Raw genomic sequence first — 22,075 nt, 5'->3', positions numbered from 1 at the left:
ATTTCTCTTTCCTGTTTAACTCTTCATGTTTCACTTGAGTCCAAGCATTCTTGATAAAAAGACTTTGTAGATATTTAGAAATGGAAATGCAGGCACCAAGAGAAATATATCATGGCACATATGTATATAATTGAAAGGGATTATGTGGGGATGACACAGCAAAATATGGCAAGTCCTCAAAGAGATGGGAGTACCAGGTTATACTTGTTTCCTGAGGAACATGTATGTGAGTCAAGAAGCAACAGCTAGAACTGAACGTGGAACAACTGAATAGTTTAAGATTGGAAAAGTAGTATAACAAGGCTGTGTATTGTCACCTTATTGATTTAACTTATATGCAATCAAAAGCTGGAATTGAGGTTTCTTGGAGAAATAACAATGATCTCTGATATGAAGACAGTACCACTCTGGCAGACAGTGAAGAAGAATTAAGAAGCCTTTTGATGAGGATGAAAGAGGAGGGTGTAAATGCTGACTTAAAGCTTAACATAAAAAAACAAACAAAAAAAAACTAAGATCATGACAACTGGTCCCATCATGTTTTGGCAAATAGAAGGTGAAGAAATGGAAGCAATGTCAGATTTTATATTCTTGGACTGAAAGACCATTGCGTACGGCCACTACCATGAAAATAAAAGATGCTTGCTCCTTAGAAGGAAAGCTAAAGCAAATCTGGACAGCATACTAAAAAGCACTGAGATTACCTTGCCAACAAAAGTCCACGTAGCTATGGTTTTTCTAGAAGCAATGTACTGCTGTGAGTGTTGGACTATATGGAAAGCTGAGCACTGCAAAATTGATCCTTTTGAATTGTGGTGCTGGAGAATACTTTTGAGAGTCCCTTGGACAGCAAGGGGATCAAATCAGTCAACACTTAAAGAAATTAATTCAGATTATTTATTGGAAGGTCAAATACTGAAACTGAAGCTTCAATACTTTGGCCATGCAATGAGAAGACAGGACTCATTGAAAAGGTCCCTAATGTTAAGAAAGATTGAAGACAAAGGGAGAAGGGGATGGCATAGGATGAGATGAATAGATAGTGTCATAGAAGCAATGAACATAAACTTGGACAGACTTTGGGAGGTAGTGGAGGATAGAAGGGCCTGGCATGCTGTGGTTCATGGAATCACTAAGGGTAGGAAATGACTAAATGAATGAACAACAACAAATGTGGGAATGAATTGTTTGTCTTTTAATAGGGGGATAAGAAACAGATGTTTCTCAGAGGCTTAGTATTAAGTCATGTAGAAAAAAGTTAAAATGACAGAGTAGGGGTGGTTTTCTTTTGTTTTAAAGGTCTTTGGAGAAGACAAGTAGGAGGGATGGTACTATAATGAGGAGAAAAGGAGGAAGAAAGGAAAGGAGTCAGTTTTGTACCATAGAAGTGCATCAGGTGAAGATGATATAGCCTTGGAGAAATGGGTGAGGGAACAAGAATTTATCATGGTATCTGGTATGCAATATTGGTCTGTGACTAGTTTCCGCCAGACTATTTTTCAGAGTCCAGTGATTTTTAAAAAATTTTTTTTAAGCTCTATAAAATTTTGTTTTGAGAGTTTCATTTCTCTGGCTGTTCCTCATTCCTAGAGTGCTCTCCCTTTTCCACTCTAATTACTGACCTCCCTAGCTTCCTTTAAATCTCAACTAAAATCCCTCTTAATTGTAGTGCCTTCTCTCAGTTAATTCATTCCTGTCTGTATTGATTTGTATGCATGTTGTCTCCTTCATTAGACTGTAAGGTCTTTGAGGTCCCAGACTGTGTTTTATCTCTTTTTGTATCTCCAGTGCTTAGTAGGTGCTTAATAAATACTTATTGATTGGTTGATTGGTATAGTATTGAACTTAAAGTGTTTAAAGAGTATTTAATAAAATTGATAGGTGAATTTCAGAAGGTATATTCCTAAGTATTTTATGGTTTTTGTAATTATTTTGAATGGAATTTCTCTGATTCTTCTTTTTTCTTTTTGGCTAGGCAATGGGGTTAAGTGACTTGCCCAGAGTCACACAGCTAGTTAAGTGTCAAGTGTCTGAGGCTGGATTTGAACTCAGGTCCTCCTGACTCCAGGCCTTTCTAACTCTTCTTACTGCTTTTTATTGTTATATATAGGGATGCTGATGATTTACGTGAATTTTTCATCTATCTTATAAGTTTTGCTGAAGTTATTTATTTTGAATAATTTCTAGTTGACTTGTTAGGGTTCTCTAAGTACATCACCTGCAAAAAGCAACAGTTTTGCTTTTTCTTTGAATGTCTGTATTCCCTCAATTTCTTTTTTTCTAATTTCTATAGCTAGCATTTCTATTACTGTATTAAATAGTAGTAGCAACAATGGGCATCTTTGCTTTATACCTGATCTTATTGGAAATGCCTCTAGCTTTAATCCATTGTATATAATGTTTACTCCTGGTTTGTTTGTTTTTTTTAATATTAACCATATCGTGAAAGAAAACTTAACAAAAAAAAAAAGTATAGCAAAAAAAAGTATTCTTCTGTCTGCATTCAGACTCTTTCTGTTCTTTCTCTGGTGGGCAATATGATTTTTTTATCTTAAGTCTTCATAAGTCTTGGATCATTGTATTGCTGAGAATAGCCAAGTCATTCATGGGTGATCATCGTACAATATTGTTACTGCATACAGTGAGTGTACAGTGTTTTCCTGGTTCTACTCACTTCACTTTGGTATCAGTTCATATAAGTCCAAGTTTTTCTGAGAGCATCCTGATAATCAGTTTTTGGGGGGGGGCAGGGAATAGTATTTTATTTTTTCTGATTTCATGTAAAGATAGTTTTCAACATTCATTTTTTATAAAATTTGAGTTCCAGATTTTTTCTCCTTTCCTCCCTCTCTTCCTTCCTCCCCAAGATAGCAAGCAATCTGATATAGGTTATACATGTGCAGTCATGTAAACATATTTCCACATTAGTCATCTTGTAAAAGGAGAACAGAGCAAAAGGGAAAGGCCACAAAAGAAAATGGAAATAGTTATTGATCTGTACTGTGGCTAAGAGCCTTTCAATGGCTTACCTGGACACTATCTGCACTGGGCTATGCTCTCTTTTTACCCAAGTGAGACAGAGCTTTCCTGAAGTCCTTTTAAGTTATCTTTTTTTTTTTTTTTGCTTTTTTTTTTTGGCTAGGCAGTGGGGTTAAGTGACTTGCCTAGGGTCACATAAGCTAGTAAGTGTTATGTGTCTGAGGCCCGATTTGAACTCAAGTCCTCCTGACTCCAAGGGTGGAGCTCTATTCACTGCACCACCTAGCTGCCCCCTTCTAAGTTATCTTAAGCTGGAAAATTGTTTCACTCAATCTTTTTGTAGGTTCTGTTGCCCCAGAATATGTTTAGAAGTTTGATTTAATGTTTCTGAGGGAAACTGGGGGGGAGCTGAGGCAGCTTCTGACTTTTCCTTACCATATTGGCTCTGCTTCCCAATTCTATTTTTTAAGGTGTTATTTTCTTCAGGGTTTGTGTGTGTGTGTGTCTTTTTTACTAAGGTGTTAATTTTCTTTTCATAATTTTCTTGTATCACTCTCATTTCTTTTCCCTATTTTTCCTCTATCTCTTTTATTTTTTCTAGGAATTCTTCCAGGAATTTTTATTAGGCTTGCATTCAATCTATGTTTTTTTTCCTTTGATGCTTTGCTTGTTGCTCTTTTCACAATATCTTTTTTTGAATTTGTGTCTTGATTTTCCTTGTCACTATTGTAACTTTTTTGGTCAGGTTCTTTTTTGTTATTTGCTCATTTTCCCATCCCATTTCTAGGTTTTGAACTTTATGTTAAAATTGGGCTCTGCTCACCTAGAATTGAACAGGCACTATTCCAAGTTTTAGTGCCGCTGTTTTCAGAGCTAGTTGTGGGGATTGCAAGTTTTTTTTTTAATTAATTAATTTATTTTTAGTTTTCAGCAATCACTTCCATAAGCTTTTCAGTTTTAAATTTTCTCCCCTACCTCTCCACCTCCCTCCCCAAGACGGCATGCAGTCTGATATATCATATACATATATGTATATGTATACATACATATACATTCCTATTAAACATATTTTCACATTAGTCATGTTGTAAAGAAGAATGAGAACCAATAGGAGGAACCATAAGAAAGAACAAACAAAACAGAAGGAAAAAACCAAATAGTATGCTTCAATCCTCATTGGAATTCCATAATTCTTTCTTTGGATGTGGATAGCATTTTCCATCATAAGAGGATTATAAGTTTTTGGTGCTTTCAAGGTAGTGTCCTGGAAGAACTGTGGTTAGCACTCTTCTGGTCTGTATTCTGGCCTTTAACCCAGACAGGCCCTTCCTCCCTTGAAGCTCCAAGCCCTAGTGCTTCTGCTTCACTGCAGCTGCAACCACTCCTTTCTGTCCTGGAATTGTGACCTGTAACTACATGTGGGCAATGGAGTTTCCAAAGAGTGTCCAGTCCTGTGCTTAATGCCAGTTCGGGGTCCTCTATAATTTCTTTCTGACTTGTTGTTGTTGTTCAATTCCCTTACTGTCTCTGGGCTTAAACTCCTGAAACTACTGCTGCTATTTTTGTAGCTGCCTTCAAGGCCCCCTGCTGGTGTTGCTGCAACATGCACTCCAACCCAGCCCCCATCCCATTGTCACAGATTTTTCCTTCTGACCTCCTGAGTTGTCCTGGATCGGAAAAATGTCTCATTGGCTGTGCATCTCTAGTATTTGATGTGACATATTATTTTAAAGTTGTTTGGAGGAGAATGTTTGAAGAGTTCAGCCGGGTTGCTCCCCCTGTCAACTTGGCTCTGCCTCATCTTTAGTTTTTTTTTTGTTTTTGTTTGTTTGTTTTTTTTTTGCTTTTTGGTGAGGCAATTGGGGTTAAGTGACTTGGTCACACAGCTAGTAAGTGTCAAGTGTCTGAGGCCAGATTTGAAATCAGGTCCTGCTGACTACAAGGCTGGAGCTCTATCCACTGCGCCACCTAGCTGCCCCTATTTTTAGTTCTTGATACAGGCTTCGTGCCAGGGCCACACTTTGCCCCGTATTTTGGGGGGGCTTGTTACCCCTATTTAGTGTCTGCACTAAACTGTTTCTCACTGAGTTAAATTGCCTCCCTCCCAATTTTCCTGCCCTTCCCCCCACCTTGAACTTTGAGGATCTTCAGGGCCCTCTGTAGCATTTTAGGACAAGAGTTTATTGGATTTCAGAGTCCTTAGGCCTGGGGTGGCCTGGTCTGAGCTCTGCTGCGCTTTTTTGGTCAATAATTTTTTTTTCTTTTTGTGTCTTCCAAGGTCCCCACCCTAGGGCTTTCTTAACTTCTTTGGGTCTTTCCAGGGAGACCCTCTGTTTTTGCTGTTTCTGGATACAGAGACACTCACAAGTTATATATATCTTTGGCTTATTTGTGGTTGCAATGGGAGACTGAGTTTATTTACCTGAACTACCCTTTCCTTTTTCCTACAGACTTTTGGTTAACTTTTTCTGCAGTTTTGGAGTGGAAGAAGTAACTTGTTTCCTACTGAATTACTTTGTCATTATTCAGTCTGCTATGAATTTTGGAGTTTTGCTGAAGTATGTATATCTTAACTAGGTGGTCTACTTTGGTTTAGATAGCTATCTTAAATGAAAAGTCTCAATGGCCTTTTCTTAGTCCTCATTCTGTTTGATCTCTTTTTAGAGAGTCAGTTAGCGTTTTCTCCTGATTTTCTCTTCTTCCTTGCACTGTGAGATACTTTTTTTTCATTTCTTGTTCTACCTCTCTGAAAAATTCTTTCTCAGTCTTCTTTACTGGATCATAATTCTATTTTTGCACACTAAGTATAGAAATCTACTTTATCTCTGTTCTGGTCTTTTTTTATTTCTCTGCATTATATCTTGGTGATCTTATTGGCCCCCATGGGTTGAGTGGATTCAGTTGCCTCCATGCAGATGATTTCCATATCTATGCATTCATCATTCTTCTGTGAGATTAGTCACATCATCAGCTGCTTGTTGAACATCTCCACTTGGTTGTTCCAAAGACATCACAAAATAATGTCATAAGTGGTGCTTACTTTATTTCTCTCAAAACCTATCACTCTTCAAACCTTTTTATGTAGAGGTCACCATCATTCTTCCAATTAACCAACGTCACAACTTTGGAGTCATTCTTAAATTTACCATTCCTCCTTTCCTCCCTTGCATATTGATTCAGGTGCCAGATTCTGGCAATGCTGTTTCCAATAAACTTTGTTGAATCTATCTCTACTCTATTCACGTGGCCATCATTCTCATTACCTCTTGCCTAGAATATTCTGCCAGACTCCCAATTGGATTCCTTCCTTCCATTCTCTGTCCTCTCCAGTCCCTTTTTTGCAGCTACCAAATTGGTTCCTAAAACACAAGTGTGACCATGTCACACGCTGCTCAGGAATCTTTTGTAATTTCTTTTTGTTTCTAGAATTAATTATGAATTCATCAGACTGGCCTTTTAAAAGCCACCCACAATCTGACTTCTACCTATGTATCTGATCATTTTTTACATTACTCTCCTTCATGTCTTCTCCATTCTAGACAAATTGGTCTATTATTTATTCCCCATATACAGTGTTCATCTCTCATTTCATTACCTTTGTAAAGATTGTTCCCCGTGTTGGAGTATGTATTTTCCTTGCTTCTGCCTTTTATAATTTCTTACTTCCTTCAAGGCTCAGTTGAGGTATCCAACTCTTAGTATCTTTCCTGATCACCCCAATTATTATTTTTCATTTACTTAGGTGTATATGTGAGGATATATCTATTTTTCCTCATCCCCCTTCGATAAGTTATAAATATTTTGCTTTTAAGGGCAAAAGTTGTTTTGTTTTAGTCTTTGTGTCCCCAGCTAGGTGATGCATTAGATAGAGTACCCTGGGCAAGGCACTTAACCTCTGTTTGTCTCAGTTTCCTCATCTGTAAAATAGGATAATAATAGAACGTACCTCCAGGATTGTTGTGAGGATAATTTTAGAGTGCTTAGCACAGTGCTTGGCACATAGTAATTTTATTATTATAGTAGTATTAGAATTATTATAGATTGATGGACTAAATTCAGTTCAAAATCTTTAAACTTAAAGTTTGTAGGAGGCAAAAGTGCAGAGGAATTCCTCTTATGGAACACAACATAGTATTGTTGTTTTTATTATTATTAATAGTATTATGTAATTTTTGATTACATTGGAAAAAAAACCACTTCAGCTAAAACATTTGCTAAGCTCCTAGGTGTCAGTGTGGCATAATAGAAAAATGCATTAAATTTAGAGTATAAGGACTAGCTTTTCTATTTGTTATTTTTATGACTATGGTCAAGTCACCTCTCTTGGCCTTATTTTCCTTGAGATAGTTTGACTACATCAAGAGTACTTAACATCTTTTGTACTATAGACCCCTTTGGCAGTTTGGTGAAGCCTATGATGTTTTCCCACAATGTTTTTTAAATGCATTAAAAATATATATGCACTTATATATGTACATACGTGCATAAATATATTCACGTACCCATATAGGATTACAGGGATAATGAATTATATTGAAATGGTTATAAAATATATTTTTTTTAAAAGTTTGTAGATCTAGATTAAGAACTTCTCAACTGGATGGTCTCCAAGGTCTTTTTCCTGCTTTAAGTTTATTGGTCCAGTGATAGTACTGCTAAGTTCTGATGAAGATACAAGATTTGGATAAGATGTAAACTTCCCTTATGAAATATAAAGCATTGATACTCATTAGGATCCTTTTGTACTATAGTACATCAGATAATGAGATAGATAAATTCCATAGTGGGACTTAGTTTTCAGAGATGGAATTGTGATATATAATATAATATAATAATAAATATAATATAATATAATAAATATAATATAATATAATATAATATAATATAATATAATATAATATAATATAATATAATATAATATAATATAATATAAGTAAAGAATATAATAGAATTCCAGCAATTTATACGGTAAAAACTCCATTCATACTTCAATACTTACAAAACGTGATTTCCTTGATGTGGATACTCACTGCACACATGCAGGCTGTGACTCCTCTATGCTTTGGCCAAAAACTTCCTCACCGTGGAGCTCATCTGGAAGAATCTTTAAATTTTGTCCTGAGATGAAGCATATACAGTCTGTAACCAACCCACACTTGAAACCTTCCCAAGAATCAACCTAGGTTGATCAGGCTTGCAAAGAGGGTCCACAGGGATAGCCTTTAAGACCTTTGGGATCAACAAAAAGCTGTGATCCAAGTGTGCCTATTTTGAAAAACATGTGGAAAATGACTTTCAGTTATAATATCCCAAAAAGCCCACAAGATGGAGCTATTTCCACATTTGTCTTCAAAATCAGACTCTCCTCCAGAATAATGTATTTCCTCAGTTGAAAGTGAAGAAGAGACAATCTTGTCCTAATTTAGTTTCTAATTTTCTTTAAGAGATTAGATTGAAACATACTGTTATCTTCCACCTTTTTGGTTTCACATTTTATGTGCTTTCTTATTTTTCTCTTTCCTTGTGCATTCCAACCTTCTAGTACTCTGTGTTCCTGAATTTCCCTGCAGTCAATAGATAGGATGCTATATTTCATCAAGTACTTATAGAGTGGAAGGGAAGGGACCAAGTGATAATGTACAGTTTTCTTGAAGTCAAAAGTGATGTGGCATCAATACAATCTGCCACTTTCTATTCTCGGCCCTGTGAGTGGGAAGCTGGTGGTATGAAATACTAAAAGGGAAAGGAAGAGGTGACTCCTCTTCATTTGTACCACTGACAGATTTACAGAATCTTGGAGTTGCCACTTACTCTCTTGATACACCCAGGTCATGTGTTCAGTTCCAGACAGTTCTCACTTTACGTAAATAGACTGTTCTACAGATCTCAGAGTGATTTTTATGTGACATTTCCCCACAGACATGGGGAAGCAAGGGGGGAAGGGAGGCAGGAAGGTGGCTATGTGCTGATGGAGGGAGAGGGCCAGCACATTTTTCAAGGACAAGTGGGATTTAGGAACAGAGAAGTGAGAGCAGGAGGAGGAACATGCAGGGGCTGAGCCAGCCACATATGGGCCTGGCTGGAACCATGAGGAAGAACATGTGGGGGACAGATGTGGACACAGATAGAAGACAGATGACATACAGGGGCTGGGGACAGACTGGCTATACCCAAGTACAGATGGATAGAAGACAGACATATGGGGGCCAGACATGCAAACAGGTAGGCAGGATGGGGCAAAGGTCTTCTCTTTCTGTACTGGTGGTCTCAAGCCAGGTCCCTAATCTAAGGGTAGTGGCTGCTTCTCTGCATGTCTGTTCTTGCTTTCACTTTTTTTTTTTTTAAGGTTTTTCTTTTGGTGAGGGAGTGGGAGGCTGTGGAGAGAGAACACAGTACTGTATAGTAAAGTTAACCTAGTTTTTTTTTGAGGAGGCAGATTACTTTCAGAATTCTTTATGTAAAGTCCAATTTGCATAATGCAAATTTACATAAAGTGAGAATTGTCTATATCAGTTCTATTCAGGTGACTCATGAAATGTGAGGCACAGTTCTCAGCTTCAGAAAGTAGAGAGGGGGGAGAAACTATGGGAAGTCTGTGAATGCATTAAAAAGTTTTAGAAAAGGAGGCCTGGTGAATGAGATAGTGAATTGATTATGAGGTGTAAAAGGATTGCCTTTTATAAGCCAGAGCCCAGTTGAGATTATGTAACAAATTTCTAATGGACCCAGTCAACATAATTTTGCGATATTTCCCCAGCTTCATTCAGCACTTTAGTAGAAACAAAGGCAACAAATGGTGGAAGTAATGTAAGGCTGCAGTTTGGTAGGGCTGTGCCTTCACAAGTATAAAAAGGCAAGGAACTCAAGAGAAAAGGACAGGGTAGAGTTCACCAAGGGGTCAGAATGGGGAAAAAAAGGAGAGTGTGGCTAGTTTAGGGGTGATGGCCTGGGAAAGAACTGAGGGTGAAGAACAGTTTGGAGTTGCAAGGTAGGATGACAACAGATTATGACAAGATAAAGAATTTCAGAGTTCATGCACATGGATGTAGAATACTTGTGGGTGATTGTAAGATCGCCATCTCTTATGTATAGCTGTGGTGGGATAGAAAAAATAGTCATAGGAAATGAGTAATTTGAGGAATTGGAAGGTTAGTATGTTGCAAGACTATCAAATATGTATGTTGAAGTCCTCTAATATAAGGGCAGGAGTTGGGAAGAAGAGAAAGACTATGAGCCAGGCACCAAGTTCATTGATGAAAGAAAGTGAGTATCCTGGTTCTTGGTACACAACAGCCACCAAAACCTAGATTAGTTGTTACATAGGAATTGAGTGAACCTCAGGAGCAGAGGTTACTTAGAGGGAGAAGCTAGAAGTGGTGATGGAGAATGAGAAGTATACTAACTCCCTCACTTTGACTAGTGCATGGGAAATGGTGGAGGGAAGGGGGGGATACAAAAGAAAGTGCAGCCAATCCTGGAAAAGGTAGCTGAGAGAGCCAAGTCTCAATGAGTGCAAGAAGGGAGAGTTAGAAAGGAAAAGGTTTAAGATGAAATCTGGTTTATTACCAATGTATGAGGCATTTCAGAGATTGCAGTAGAAGGGTTGGGTAGCTTTAGAGTGAGAGGTTGGGGGCAGGGTTTTGGGTTGAGGAACCCAACCTCATGAGGAACATGAGAATAAAGGAGTGGTCAGTGGGAGAATTGGGGATTTCAGAATCACTGAGTTGGGGTATGACTGGATGTAAATGTTAATTGTGGAATGAGTTCAAGTAGGTTATCTTGTCTATAGAGATAGAGCCTTGTATGGAGTTGTTCCAGGGCATCAGGAAGCTATGTTTGGGGGCAGGGAGGTAGTGTGGAGGGTGCCAGGGCTTATGGAGCTCTAGGTGATTTGAGAGGGTGCCTGGAGTATAATGGGAGAAGACTTCATGACTGAGTTGTTGTACTCCCTCTCATGTAATTTCTGGGAGGTTGCCTTCTTACTGAGGAGTCTGAGATTTCAGCCTGAGGATGAGCCGTAGCTGGATAAAAATAAGTCATATTTCTATAATGCTTACATATAATTTCTTCCATAACAACTGTTTGAGATAGTAAATACAAGGAACCAAACTCATTTTAGAGATTGTAAGTAGTTAGTCTTGAATAAGGATGATCAAACAGCTGGTAAATATTGGAGTTAAGGGACTTGGATTTGGTCCAGTGCACTTTGCACGATGCCATATTACCTTCAGTCAGATTGACATTGTCTTTGAGTTAGATAGTGACTGTTGTCTGGAATCTAAAAATCTTATGTTGCTAGGAAAAACTTTTTTTAAAAATTTATTTATTTTTAGTTTTCAACATTCACTTCCATAAGAGTTTTAAGTTTTAAACTCCCCCCCCCACTTCTTCCTCCCCACCCCCCCAAAACAGCATACAGTTCAATATAAGCTCTACATATATATTCATGTTAAGTATATTTTCCCATTAGTCATGATGTAAAGAACAATTAGAACTAATAGGAGGAACCATGAGAATGAAGCCATAAAACAAAACAACAAAGGAGAAGGAGAGCAAATTGTATGCCTCCATCTGTATTCAGACTCCATATTTCTTTCTCTGGATGTGGATAGCAGTTTCCATCAAGAATCTTTTTGAGTTGTCTTAGATTCTTGTGTTGTTGTGAAGAGCCAACTCTATCAATATTAGTCATCACACAACGTGGCTGTTACTGTGTACAATGTTCTCCTGGTTCTGCTCATTGCACTCTGCATCAGTTCATGTAAGTCTTTCCAAGTTTTTTTGAAGTCTGCCTGCTCATCATTTCTTTCTTTTTTTTTAAAATTCATTTATTTTGAGTTATCAGCAATCACTTCCATAAACTTTTGAGTTTTAAATTTTTCTCCCTCTCCCTACCCATCTCCCTCCCCAAGACGGCATGCAATCTAGGCTATACATATACATTTCTATTAAACATATTTTCACATTAGTATGTTGTAAGGAAGAATTAGAACCAATAGGAGGAACCACAAGAACAAAACAGAAGAAAAAAAAAGAGCAAATAGTATGCTGCAATCTGCATTCAAACTCCATAGTTCGTTCTTTGGATGTGGATAGCATTTTCCATCATGAAACTTCTGGAGATGTCTTAGATCCTTGCATTGCTGAGAAGGGTTAAGTCTATCAAAGTTAGTCACTGCACAACGTGGTTGTTATTGTGTACAATATTCTGGTTCTGCTCACTTCACTCAGCATCAGTCCATACAAGTTTTTCCAGGTTTTTCTGAAGTCTGCCTGCTTATCATTTCTTATAGCACAATAGTATTCCATTACATTCATATACCACAACTTGTTCAGCCATTCCCCAATTGATGAGTATCCCCTCAATTTCCAATTCTTGGCAACCACAAAAAGAGCTGCTATAAATATTTTTGTACGTATGGGTCCTTTGCCCATTTTTATGATCTCTTTAGGATACAGTCCTAGAAGTGATAATTGCTGTGTCAAAGGATATGCACATTTTTATAGCCCTTTGGGCATAGTTCCAAATTGCTCTCCAAAATGGTTGGATCATTTCACAACTCTACCAACAATGCATTGTGTCCCAATTTTCCCAAATCTTCTCCAACATTTATCATTGTCCTGTTTTGTCATGTTAGTCAATCTGATAGGTGTGATGTGATACCTCAGAGTCATTTTGATTTGCATTTCTCTAATCAATAGTGATTTTAGAACATTTTTTCATATGACTATAGATAGCTTTAGTTTCTTCCTCTGAGATCTGCCTGTTCATATTCTTTGACCATTTATCAATTGAATTGTATTCTTATAAATTTGACTGCTAGGAAAAATTCTTCTGGCAAGCCCACAAATTTCCCACCATTTAGGAAGAGACATGATTTGAATTTGGACCCTGAAGCAGGAGTAGAAGAAAGGGGGAAAAGTAAACTCAGAAATATTGTGTGTGGAGTGTGTGGCTTCCATTTCCCCCTCAAGAGGTTTGTCTCTTTCTAGGACAATCTCAACTCTATCCTCAAATGTTGAGTTCCTGCTCTTCAAAAGCCAGGAATAATGGAGGCATTATATACTTTTGGAGAAAAGATCAAGAAGTAAGAAGCAGTAGGTTTTCCAGGGGTTCACTGTCTACAGTGGAAAATAAAGTCCTAAGTAGATGCTGCAATTTTAAAAATAAATTTGAAAAGTAGACCCAAAACTTCCTAGTAGGAACTAATTGTAAACAGATATAATGTTTTTCTCCTTGTTTTAGGTGTTGGATCAGAGGCAAAGTCTTCATTTGTGTCATGTAGTGAAAAGCATGCTGCACCTAGAGTTAGGAGGATTAGGTTTGAATCCTGGCTCTAACCCTAATTGTGTGACTGTGAGTAAAAAGCACACAAGGTTAAGAACATTTTTAAAATATTAAGGCATTATAAAAATGTGCACTACTCTTTAGAAACTACTTTAAAAAACAACTTTTTTTACCTTCATACATTTTTGTTTCTAGGAGCAGTGGCAGTGCCTGAATCACACTCAGAAAGAGCTTTACTGGGATGCTATGCTGGAAGATTATGGGAAAGTGGTTTCACTAGGTAAAAATTTGGAACAGTACAATTCTATAGGGGGGATTGTCCTAATTGGGGCAAATGGGTCAAAAAACTATCATGTGACTTGCTGTAAAGTGAGCAAAGCAGACAGGAGTAAGTGACAGTATGCCCTCTTAGAGCTATTATAGGTCCAGTTTGAAATTGTTGAGATGGAAGATCAATTGAAGCCCAGCCATCTGGAACAGTTATAGCAGATCCTAAGCACTGAGGTAAAGTGGCAGGCAGAAATAGTAAATGAGGGCTAAGATTATGTTAACCCTTGCATAGCCTTCTTGATTGTGTCTGAATCTGCTTAACTTCCCATTGGTCCTATTTCTTACACTGGGTACCAAACAATAGGTCTCACCTCTAAAATACAAAAAAACTTCAAATATTTGAAGACATTGCTTGTTTCTCCCTTACCCTACCTAAATTCATCTTTATCCTTCCTTGTCTCAGCAATTCCCATTTCTAAACCAAACCCAACTAACCTGGTAGATGGAAAGGAAGAGCCTGATGGATCGCATTCTCATGCAGATGAAGGAATACCAAGAAACATTTGCATAGGTGAGTGACACCCTTTCCCTAGCCATTTTTGTCTCTCCTTTCCACTCCCTACTTGCCCCCTTAAGAAAAGAATTAGATTTTTTTTTTTTGTTTTTCTTTGGCCTTGTGAGTGTGCTTTTTTATCTTTGAACCCTAAGGAAATCCTTGCCTCCAGGCCCAGAAACTGCTGTTGCATATGAGTTATTCTTTCTATGTTTTGAATCATCAGAAGGCATAAAATACTTTTTTTGATATATCCAACACTGTTCTGGTGTTTTGTTTTGTTTTTTTTTTCCCCCAGTGGGACTAACACAGGGCTTACTTAGCTAATAAAAACAGGTAAAATTCCATTACAGTGGTTTCTGTTATTACTATTTTTTTTCCTGGCATGACAATCCATCGTAATTATTCTAAAGAAATTGAACTGAGAAGTAGCTGAGTTCTTGGTTTTCCGGAAAGACCACAGGACTTGAGTTGGACTAGCTTTTAATTTCTGAATACAATATTTTATAGATACATATGAGCCATGTTTTCTTTCTCTTAAAATGGGAGTAAAATTGTTTTTACCATCTAACTAAGGGTTAGAAGTTAAGTGCTTTGTAAACTATTGTGCAACATTGTTGCCAACTAGCAATTTGCCTTTATCCATCTTCACTCCTCTTCATTTAGCTTCATTTTCTAGCTCTCTAAAATATTTAATAAACTTCCAAACTACCTAACAAAAAGAAACAGTATACATGTGATAGGATCATGAAAGATGAAAGACCTGGAAGGGGTTTTGTGTGTGTGTGTGTGATATCTTTCTCTTCATGAGTGTTAAACACTTTTTTTCCACTTTGCATTCCACTTGCCACAAAGAGGTATTATCTCTGTAATTTTTCCAGATTATGAATGTGATTTCTACAAATTAGTTACCATAAAATTCTGCTAGCAGTCCTAAGAAGCTAATGGGATTTTGCCTGCCCAGTGATTATTATTAGATAAATGCTTCTTCGTAGCAAAGTGAATTTTAAGGAAAATTGATCATTATTTGGATTGATTTTAAGCGACATGACTTAGAGTCATCTCTTTAGATATTCTTTCAAGTCTGTTTTTTTTTGTGGGCCTGTATGCATTTTTAAGGGGAAAAATGAGAAAAAAAACAAACTTGAGGGACCGTTCCATTTAATATAGAAGCATAAAATAATACCAAAGAGTAAAATTTAGGGAATACATGCCATCATAATGAAATAAGAGAATAATTAGCATAGTAAATTAAGTTACTAAAATCCAACTTCTGATAGAAATATCTACCCAGACTTCCTCTTATTGCTACCACATATATACATACATGCACACCATATTGGCCTGAATATAGGCCACCTTTTTCCTCTAAAATCTGGCTGGTATTAAACCTGGGTGTTGCCTATTTTTATTTTTTGTCCATTTTCATGTTTTTATTAAATACTGCTTTCCTTGTTTTCAGAATAATATTTATTGATTCACCCCTGAGTGCCTATGTAGAAAAGCCTCTTTGAATCTCATTGAGCTTGATAGCTCAGCTTCTTTTAAAAGCTGAATCCATACGTATTTATTACCAGAGTAAACGCAATTGTAAATTTAATATATAGTCATTCCATTGGAAGTAGGAGAAAGGTCATATGATCTGGTGAAACTGTTATTTGGTGAATAATTATGTACATATCTTCACCTCCTGCCTTCCCACTTAGTATTGAATCCACCTAGGACTGATAGTCCTGATATGGCTTGGAAAATCAGGCTTCTTATGTTTATTAAATGATCTATGTTGTTACCTTCCTTCTTTCAGGAGACAGAGGGGAGAATGACAAAGAGAATCTTCATTTGGAAAATACAAGGGGCCAGGAATCTCAAAAGATCTCCTACCAGAAATGGCAAACCTCAGAAAATGTACCTTCACAGGCCCCCTTGAATGAATTCATTGAGGATGATCCAAGAAGCTTGGGAGTAAGAAAAGATTTTATTATCCAGGAGAACCCTCAGGATAGAGTAAAGGCAGGGAAAAGCCTTCCTCTGGAAAGGAGTTTAGGGAAACTTCTAGGTCAACATTTGTCTAGTCCAGTGGAACAAGACTCCTCATGGAGAGAAGAGAAGAAAGAGATCTGCCAGAAAGGCCAACTACGAACCCTTGCAGGACAGAAGTATAATATTACCAATAGATGTATAGACTGTGGGAAAAGCTTTGTTCGGAAATCTCAACTTGTAATCCACCAAAGAATTCACACTGGAGAGAGACACTACCAGTGTTCCACCTGTGGAAAAAGCTTCAGTCGGAACTCAGACCTTAGAAAACATCAAAGAATCCACACAGGGGAGAAACCCTATAAATGTGATTATTGTGGCAAAGGCTTTAGTGATTTCTCAGGATTACGGCATCATCGAAGAACCCATACAGGAGAGAAACCATACAAATGTTCTATCTGTGGGAAAAGTTTTATTCAGAGGTCAAACTTTAAGAGACATCAGAGAGTTCACACAGGAGAGAAACCTTTTAAATGCTCTTGCTGTGGGAAATGCTTCAGTTGGAGCTCAAGTCTTGATAAACATCAAAGATCTCACACAGGAGAAAAGTCTTTTAAATAACCTAAGAGATACTAGGTATCAGTAGAGAAATCCCATTTCCAGTCCATGAAAAAATTCTTTCGCATAGAGAAATACTTCAGAAGGAATTATACCCATTAATGGATATTCTTATTCTTGGAAATCATTTCCTTCTGATTGGATTAAAGAGGAGGGGCTAGAATGTGTTTTATCAGCCTAAGCATGGATAATGTGGGTCAAGACTGGTTGTCAGGCTTTGCATTTTCCATAATGGGAAAAAGACTATGGGCTTCATCTCCCAACTCATCTCTCTGTGTTGTTTCTTGCATTCACTGGAATCTGTTAAATCACACAATTAACTAAGATGATTTTATGTGGGTTTAGCTATCACTTTATACCCTCGTTCTTTCTGTTTCATTCCTCTGAGATGGCAGGAATGGTGGGGGCACCCAGAAGGTCATCTTCAGGTATATAGGTGAGCCTACAAACTATCATATGGAGTTTAAAGTGGAGAAAGGGTATATAGGTGTTCTGCTTTACCAAGGCAAAGGTCGGAAAAGTTGAAGCGATGCTCAGGAATTCCCTATATTCAAGTGACAGTAGATCTTTCAGCATAAGGAAAATTTTGTCTATGAATGGAGAATGAGATAAGGAACTAGGCATCAGCTGGTAGGGAGGGGAAGGAACAAGTAAATACAGTCAGTTCAACAGAATTTATAGAAGATTTGAAATACTCTAAGTATTTTTTTTGGAGGGAAGTAGGAGGTGAAAAATTTTTTTTTTCCATTCTACTTTAAGTAGTAAATCCATAAGGAAAACTGTTTTTACAGGCTGGTCTCCCTCTCAAAAGACAGTTTTTTTCTCTTCATGTTCCAATTTAATTGCGAATATAGGGATCAGTTTTTTGTAAATTTCCCTTGTATCCACTATAACACCAAGGACAGTGCTTACGCAATAAACACTCACTGTTGGTCTCTTTTGGTCTCACTATATTCAATTGTATCACTGCTAGTCTCAAGGTTTGGGGAAGATACAGTCAAATAAGAAGTTAGTAAATTACATCATGTTGAAGTCATGTTCTCCCTTCCATTCATCCCTTCAGTGAATTTGGGGAGTTCCTTGGGGCTTCTCAAATGCTAACAGGGTAGGTAAAGGGCATGAATTATTGTTATTTGCAGTGAAAAGGACAGTTAATTTGCTTCTCGGTTTGTTCTCATCACATACCCAGCCTATCCAGAAATCTCCTAAGTAGTTTAAGGAGTATAGAGTAAATGAGAGTAATGGTGCTTCAGAGACAAAATTTTTAGAATTAAGTGTGGATGAATAAATGGTCTGAAGCCTTATTCTTTTGACCTTTAGGGGTGTCTGTCTGATGTTAGGACAGTATTTACCTTTTCCTCAGTAGGGGAAATGCTTTCACTTTAGCAGCTGAAGCCACAAATTCAATCTGTAGATCCATTTTAAACACCTGCTTCCCTTTCTCACCTTAGCCTATGGCCAAAGCAAACTGCACAGTCAGCATAGTCTATTCCCTTAGGAAATTTCCAGCACAGGCTTCATTGCCTTCAAGAGCTTCTGGCAGAAACTAAACCTGCAAAAGCAAGGCTACACCAGCTAATACCCATTTGGATGGAGCTTCTTTAGTTTTCAGACCAAATGTCCAAACATAAGTGGGTCCCCGCTGACGTGTCTTGTATACTGGACAGGGATAGGTACTTCGGTTGTCTTGCTTGTCCACAGGAACAGCTCTGATGAATATCACAGGCATGGGAGGAGTCAGATCCTTCAGCCTAGCGTCTGTAATAATTCCAGCCTGGGGAGAACAGAGCATAAGGATAGCCATGAAACTAATCCATCCCAATATCTGTCTGCCAGAGCCACCAAGGGAAAGATTGTGAGAAGGTATAAATATTTGTTCTGAGGTCATCCTATCTATCAATTTTATCTCCCCAACATCCATCCCTTTATTCCTACTGTTGTTACTCAAATACTGGCCCTCATTACTTTTCCACTAGACCAGGGGTAGTGAATCTATGGCCTTGAAGCCAAATGTGGCTCACCACTTGTTTTTATATGGACTATGAACTAAGAATGTTTGTTTTGTTTTACATTTTTAAATAGAGTTTTAAGTAGTTTGCTGATCTCTGTCCTAGACTATTGCAATAACATAACATCCTCGGGCTTCCATTTTCTATTCCTTCTAATTCATCCCACTTAGTTTTTATGCATATGTCTTGCCCAAAACTCTTTAGATGCTCACACGCTATTGCTTAGTGTATGAATTTGGAATTCTGTTGTCTGGCATTCAGTGCCTACCACAATCTATACCCACACTACCTTCCCAGCCTTATTTCATACTATTCCTCTCCATGGACTCTGTATACTAACCAAACCAGACTACTTAACCATGCCCTACATGTTCCTATCTCCAAGTCTTAGCTCATCGTATTTCCTATTTTCCTCTTCCCCAACCCTGTGGCCCAACCATATAAATTCTTATTTATCCTTTAAAGACTTTGATCTTAAATGTAACTTCTCCAATGAGTTCTTTTTATAACTTTCCAGTCAGTGGTTACTTTTCTCACTAGAGGCCTCATAAGCACTTTGTAAAGTATTTACTACGTAATAATTTGTGTCTTATCCCACTGCTGGATTCTAAGGGGATATACTGTGTTATCTAAACTTAGTATTTCCCCTAGTGAATACAAGAATTTTCTGTACATATTTAGATGCTTGATATTTGTTGAATCTTTTTTTAAAAGGTGGGAACATTCCCTACCCATTTCTTTCTGAGTCCATTATGGAGCTATCATGCATGAATTTACTTGCATCTTTGAAAAAACTCTTATGTCCAGCTTATACCATGAGGAAAAATCATTTTTATTAGACCAGTGTCACAGTTTTGGATTTGAAAGGTTCCTCAGTGGCAATCTAATCCAACCTACACTAGAAAATGAGTCCCTTTTATAACAAACTGGTTGGTTTTTTTGTTTGTTTGTTTGTTTGTTTTTGGCAAGGCAATTGAGGTTAAGTGACTTGCCCAGAGTCACACAGCTCGTAAGTGTCAAGTGTCTGGTCTGAGACCAGGTTTGAATTAAGGTCTTCTTGACTCCAGGACTGGTGCTCTATCCACTGCGCCACCTAGCTGCCCCCACAAACTAGTCTTTGTTTAAAGATCTCCAGTTATTTTAAGGTATTCTTATTTTAAGGAAGTTTTTCTTTACATCAAGACTAAATTTGCTTCTTTGCAACTTCCATCCATTATTCCTGGTTCTGCTGTGTGGGGCCAAAGTGAGCAAGTCTAATCCCTTTCCCACACAGTCTTTTAGGTACTTATAAGAGAGCTATTGGCCGTCTTGGCCCATCTCTTCTTCAGGCTAAACATTCCTAGTTCCTTCAATCCTTGCTCAGAAAAGTCATACAGCTAGATAACCCCTTTCGGTTTGGTGAACCAGACTGCATGTTTTTCATGCTCTTACGTATGAATAATTTTAAAAACTTTGCCAAGGTTGTTAGAGGAACTTTTGTGCAGAGCAGCAGATTGGGTCGGTGTTTTAAGGAAGCACTCTAATGTGACCCTAAAGATTCTTTTGCTAGGTTGTATCTCATCGTTTTTATCTTATAAATATTTCCTTCTGTTTTATTCAGGAAAAAAAATATTTCTTGAAGGGAAAGGGGCCTCTGAGCAAAGCAAATCCTCTGAGAAGCTGATAAGGATGGGTGAGTGAGGCAAAGGCTAAATGAAATGTTCATCATAATGAAAGTAGACCAAACAATGATCCCATTTCTTCTGAAGTGATGAGAGGGAGAACAGAACTAGAACCCTCATGAATAACTTCATGTGGTGGGAAAGCATTCAATAGCAAGAAAAATATATTAATAGCATTTCTATAGTATTGTCATTAGAGAATGGAACAACCACATTTAGTCTTAGCACATCAGTATCCAATATGCCATGTAAGTAAGGGAAAATGGCACTTAATAATATTGAGAACAGTGGCTAAATCTGACATTGAAGAAATATGCTATGGGGTTTTCTGGGGAAATATGTTGGAGTGGTTTGCCATTTCCTTCTCCAGTGGATTAAGGTAAATCAAAGTTAAGTGACTTACCCAGGGTCACATAGCTATTAAGTGTCTGAGGTTGGATTTGAACTCATGAAGTCTTCCTGACTTCAGGCCCAGTGCTCTATCCACTGAGCAACCTAGCTGCCTCTATAATATTTCATTGTACCTCTGTTCAAATAAAACCAGTTTCTCTGTAAACTCGCCTTCAAAGAAGATAACTTCAAAAAATTAAAAATAGGTTATTTTTTTTTTTTTTGGTGAGGCAGTTGGGGTTAAGTGACTTGCCCAAAGTCACACAGCTAGTGAATGTTATGTGTCTGAGATCGCATTTGAACTCAGGTCCTCCCAACTCCAGGGCTGGTGCCCCACTGCACCACCTAGCTACTCCCAAAACTTGGTTAATTTCACATATATTTTGTTTAATTTTTATAGTAAACCAAAAGGATTTTTTCCCAGTAGTATTTATTGTAGGGCAATTGGGTTCCTTTAGTTTTATTCTGTAGTCTGTCTGGAGTTCCCTATGAACACATCTGTATTCAGTCTCCCATCTGCAAGAAACAAACCACCTCTTTTTTCTTCCTTCTGCCCAAATTTACATTTTCATTTTGTCTCTTCCAGAGGCTAGCAATGTGCCATACATATAGATGTTGTTGTATGAATTTCAATTACTTGGGGAGGCAACTAGTTGGGAAAAAAGGTGGCAATACCACTGAAAGGATACCTGAGGTGTTCCAGACATATCATTAACCTACAAAATCCCTTACCACCATCAAGAGACTAAGTTTGACTTCTGAGAAGGATTCCTTCTCTGTACCTTCATCAGAGTGCCTTCTGCTCATCTACAACTTTTTTCCCTTCAGTGCCACCCTTGATTTTCATTTTAACAAAAATTCACATACTTTAAAATGTTATGGGCAGGTCTATAGAATTAATTTATTCCAAGCCCTATGCTTACCTTGTTGAGAGGTGTCATAGTATCATAATATTGATTAACAGACTTGAGAAATGGTAATTTGTGATTAGTAAGTAGTAGAGGCCATAATACGTGGAAAAGAGATTTTTTTTTCTTTAACAATAACTGACTGCCTCTAACCCCTAATAGCATTCAGTAATATACTCTTCCCAGCTCTTTGTAATCCCTTCCTTAGGAATTTCCTTACGACTCCAGTAGCTTATGGCTTCCACTCAGTTAAACTTTCTAGGATAGAATGCCTTCTCAAGAAAGGGGGTCCAGTACACAATCTTAGAATTGTAGAGCTATAAAATTATGGTAGCAGGAACTTGGAGGTTTTTATAGAAGGGAAAACAGGCTTAGTCAAGCCATTATTAGGTTCCTACTATGTGCTAGGCACCCTGCTAAGT

The 22,075-nt window shown here is 37.7% G+C and overlaps 2 protein-coding genes across 3 annotated transcripts in view; one reads left to right on the top strand and one right to left on the bottom strand.

The window, feature by feature from the left end:
• ZNF18 (zinc finger protein 18) overlaps positions 1–17,638 on the top strand; it is a 28,909-nt gene extending 11,271 nt beyond the window's left edge. The window contains exons 5-8 of one of the 2 annotated variants that reach the window (XM_027850077.1): positions 13,226–13,336; positions 13,463–13,547; positions 14,001–14,108; positions 15,895–17,638. In XM_027850077.1, coding sequence (XP_027705878.1) covers positions 13,226–13,336; positions 13,463–13,547; positions 14,001–14,108; positions 15,895–16,688 — 1,098 coding nt within the window. In that variant the 3' untranslated portion in view covers positions 16,689–17,638. The remainder of the gene's footprint in view (positions 1–13,225; positions 13,337–13,462; positions 13,548–14,000; positions 14,109–15,894) is intronic. The other variant, XM_027850078.1, reaches the window with a different exon arrangement.
• A 102-nt stretch (positions 17,639–17,740) lies between these two features.
• Positions 17,741–22,075, bottom strand: part of DNAH9 (dynein axonemal heavy chain 9) — a 466,635-nt gene continuing 462,300 nt past the window's right edge. Inside the window, exon 70 of the mRNA XM_027850079.1 lies at positions 17,741–18,459. Coding sequence (XP_027705880.1) covers positions 18,232–18,459 — 228 coding nt within the window. The 3' untranslated portion in view covers positions 17,741–18,231. The remainder of the gene's footprint in view (positions 18,460–22,075) is intronic.

The sequence above is a fragment of the Vombatus ursinus genome, unplaced genomic scaffold (genome assembly GCF_900497805.2).
Source record: "Vombatus ursinus unplaced genomic scaffold, bare-nosed wombat genome assembly UNPS02008996.1, whole genome shotgun sequence".
In the NCBI taxonomy this organism is placed as follows: Eukaryota; Metazoa; Chordata; class Mammalia; order Diprotodontia; family Vombatidae; genus Vombatus; species Vombatus ursinus.
The sequence above is the reverse complement of the archived record's forward strand: the minus strand, read 5'-3'. Positions and strand labels throughout refer to the sequence as shown.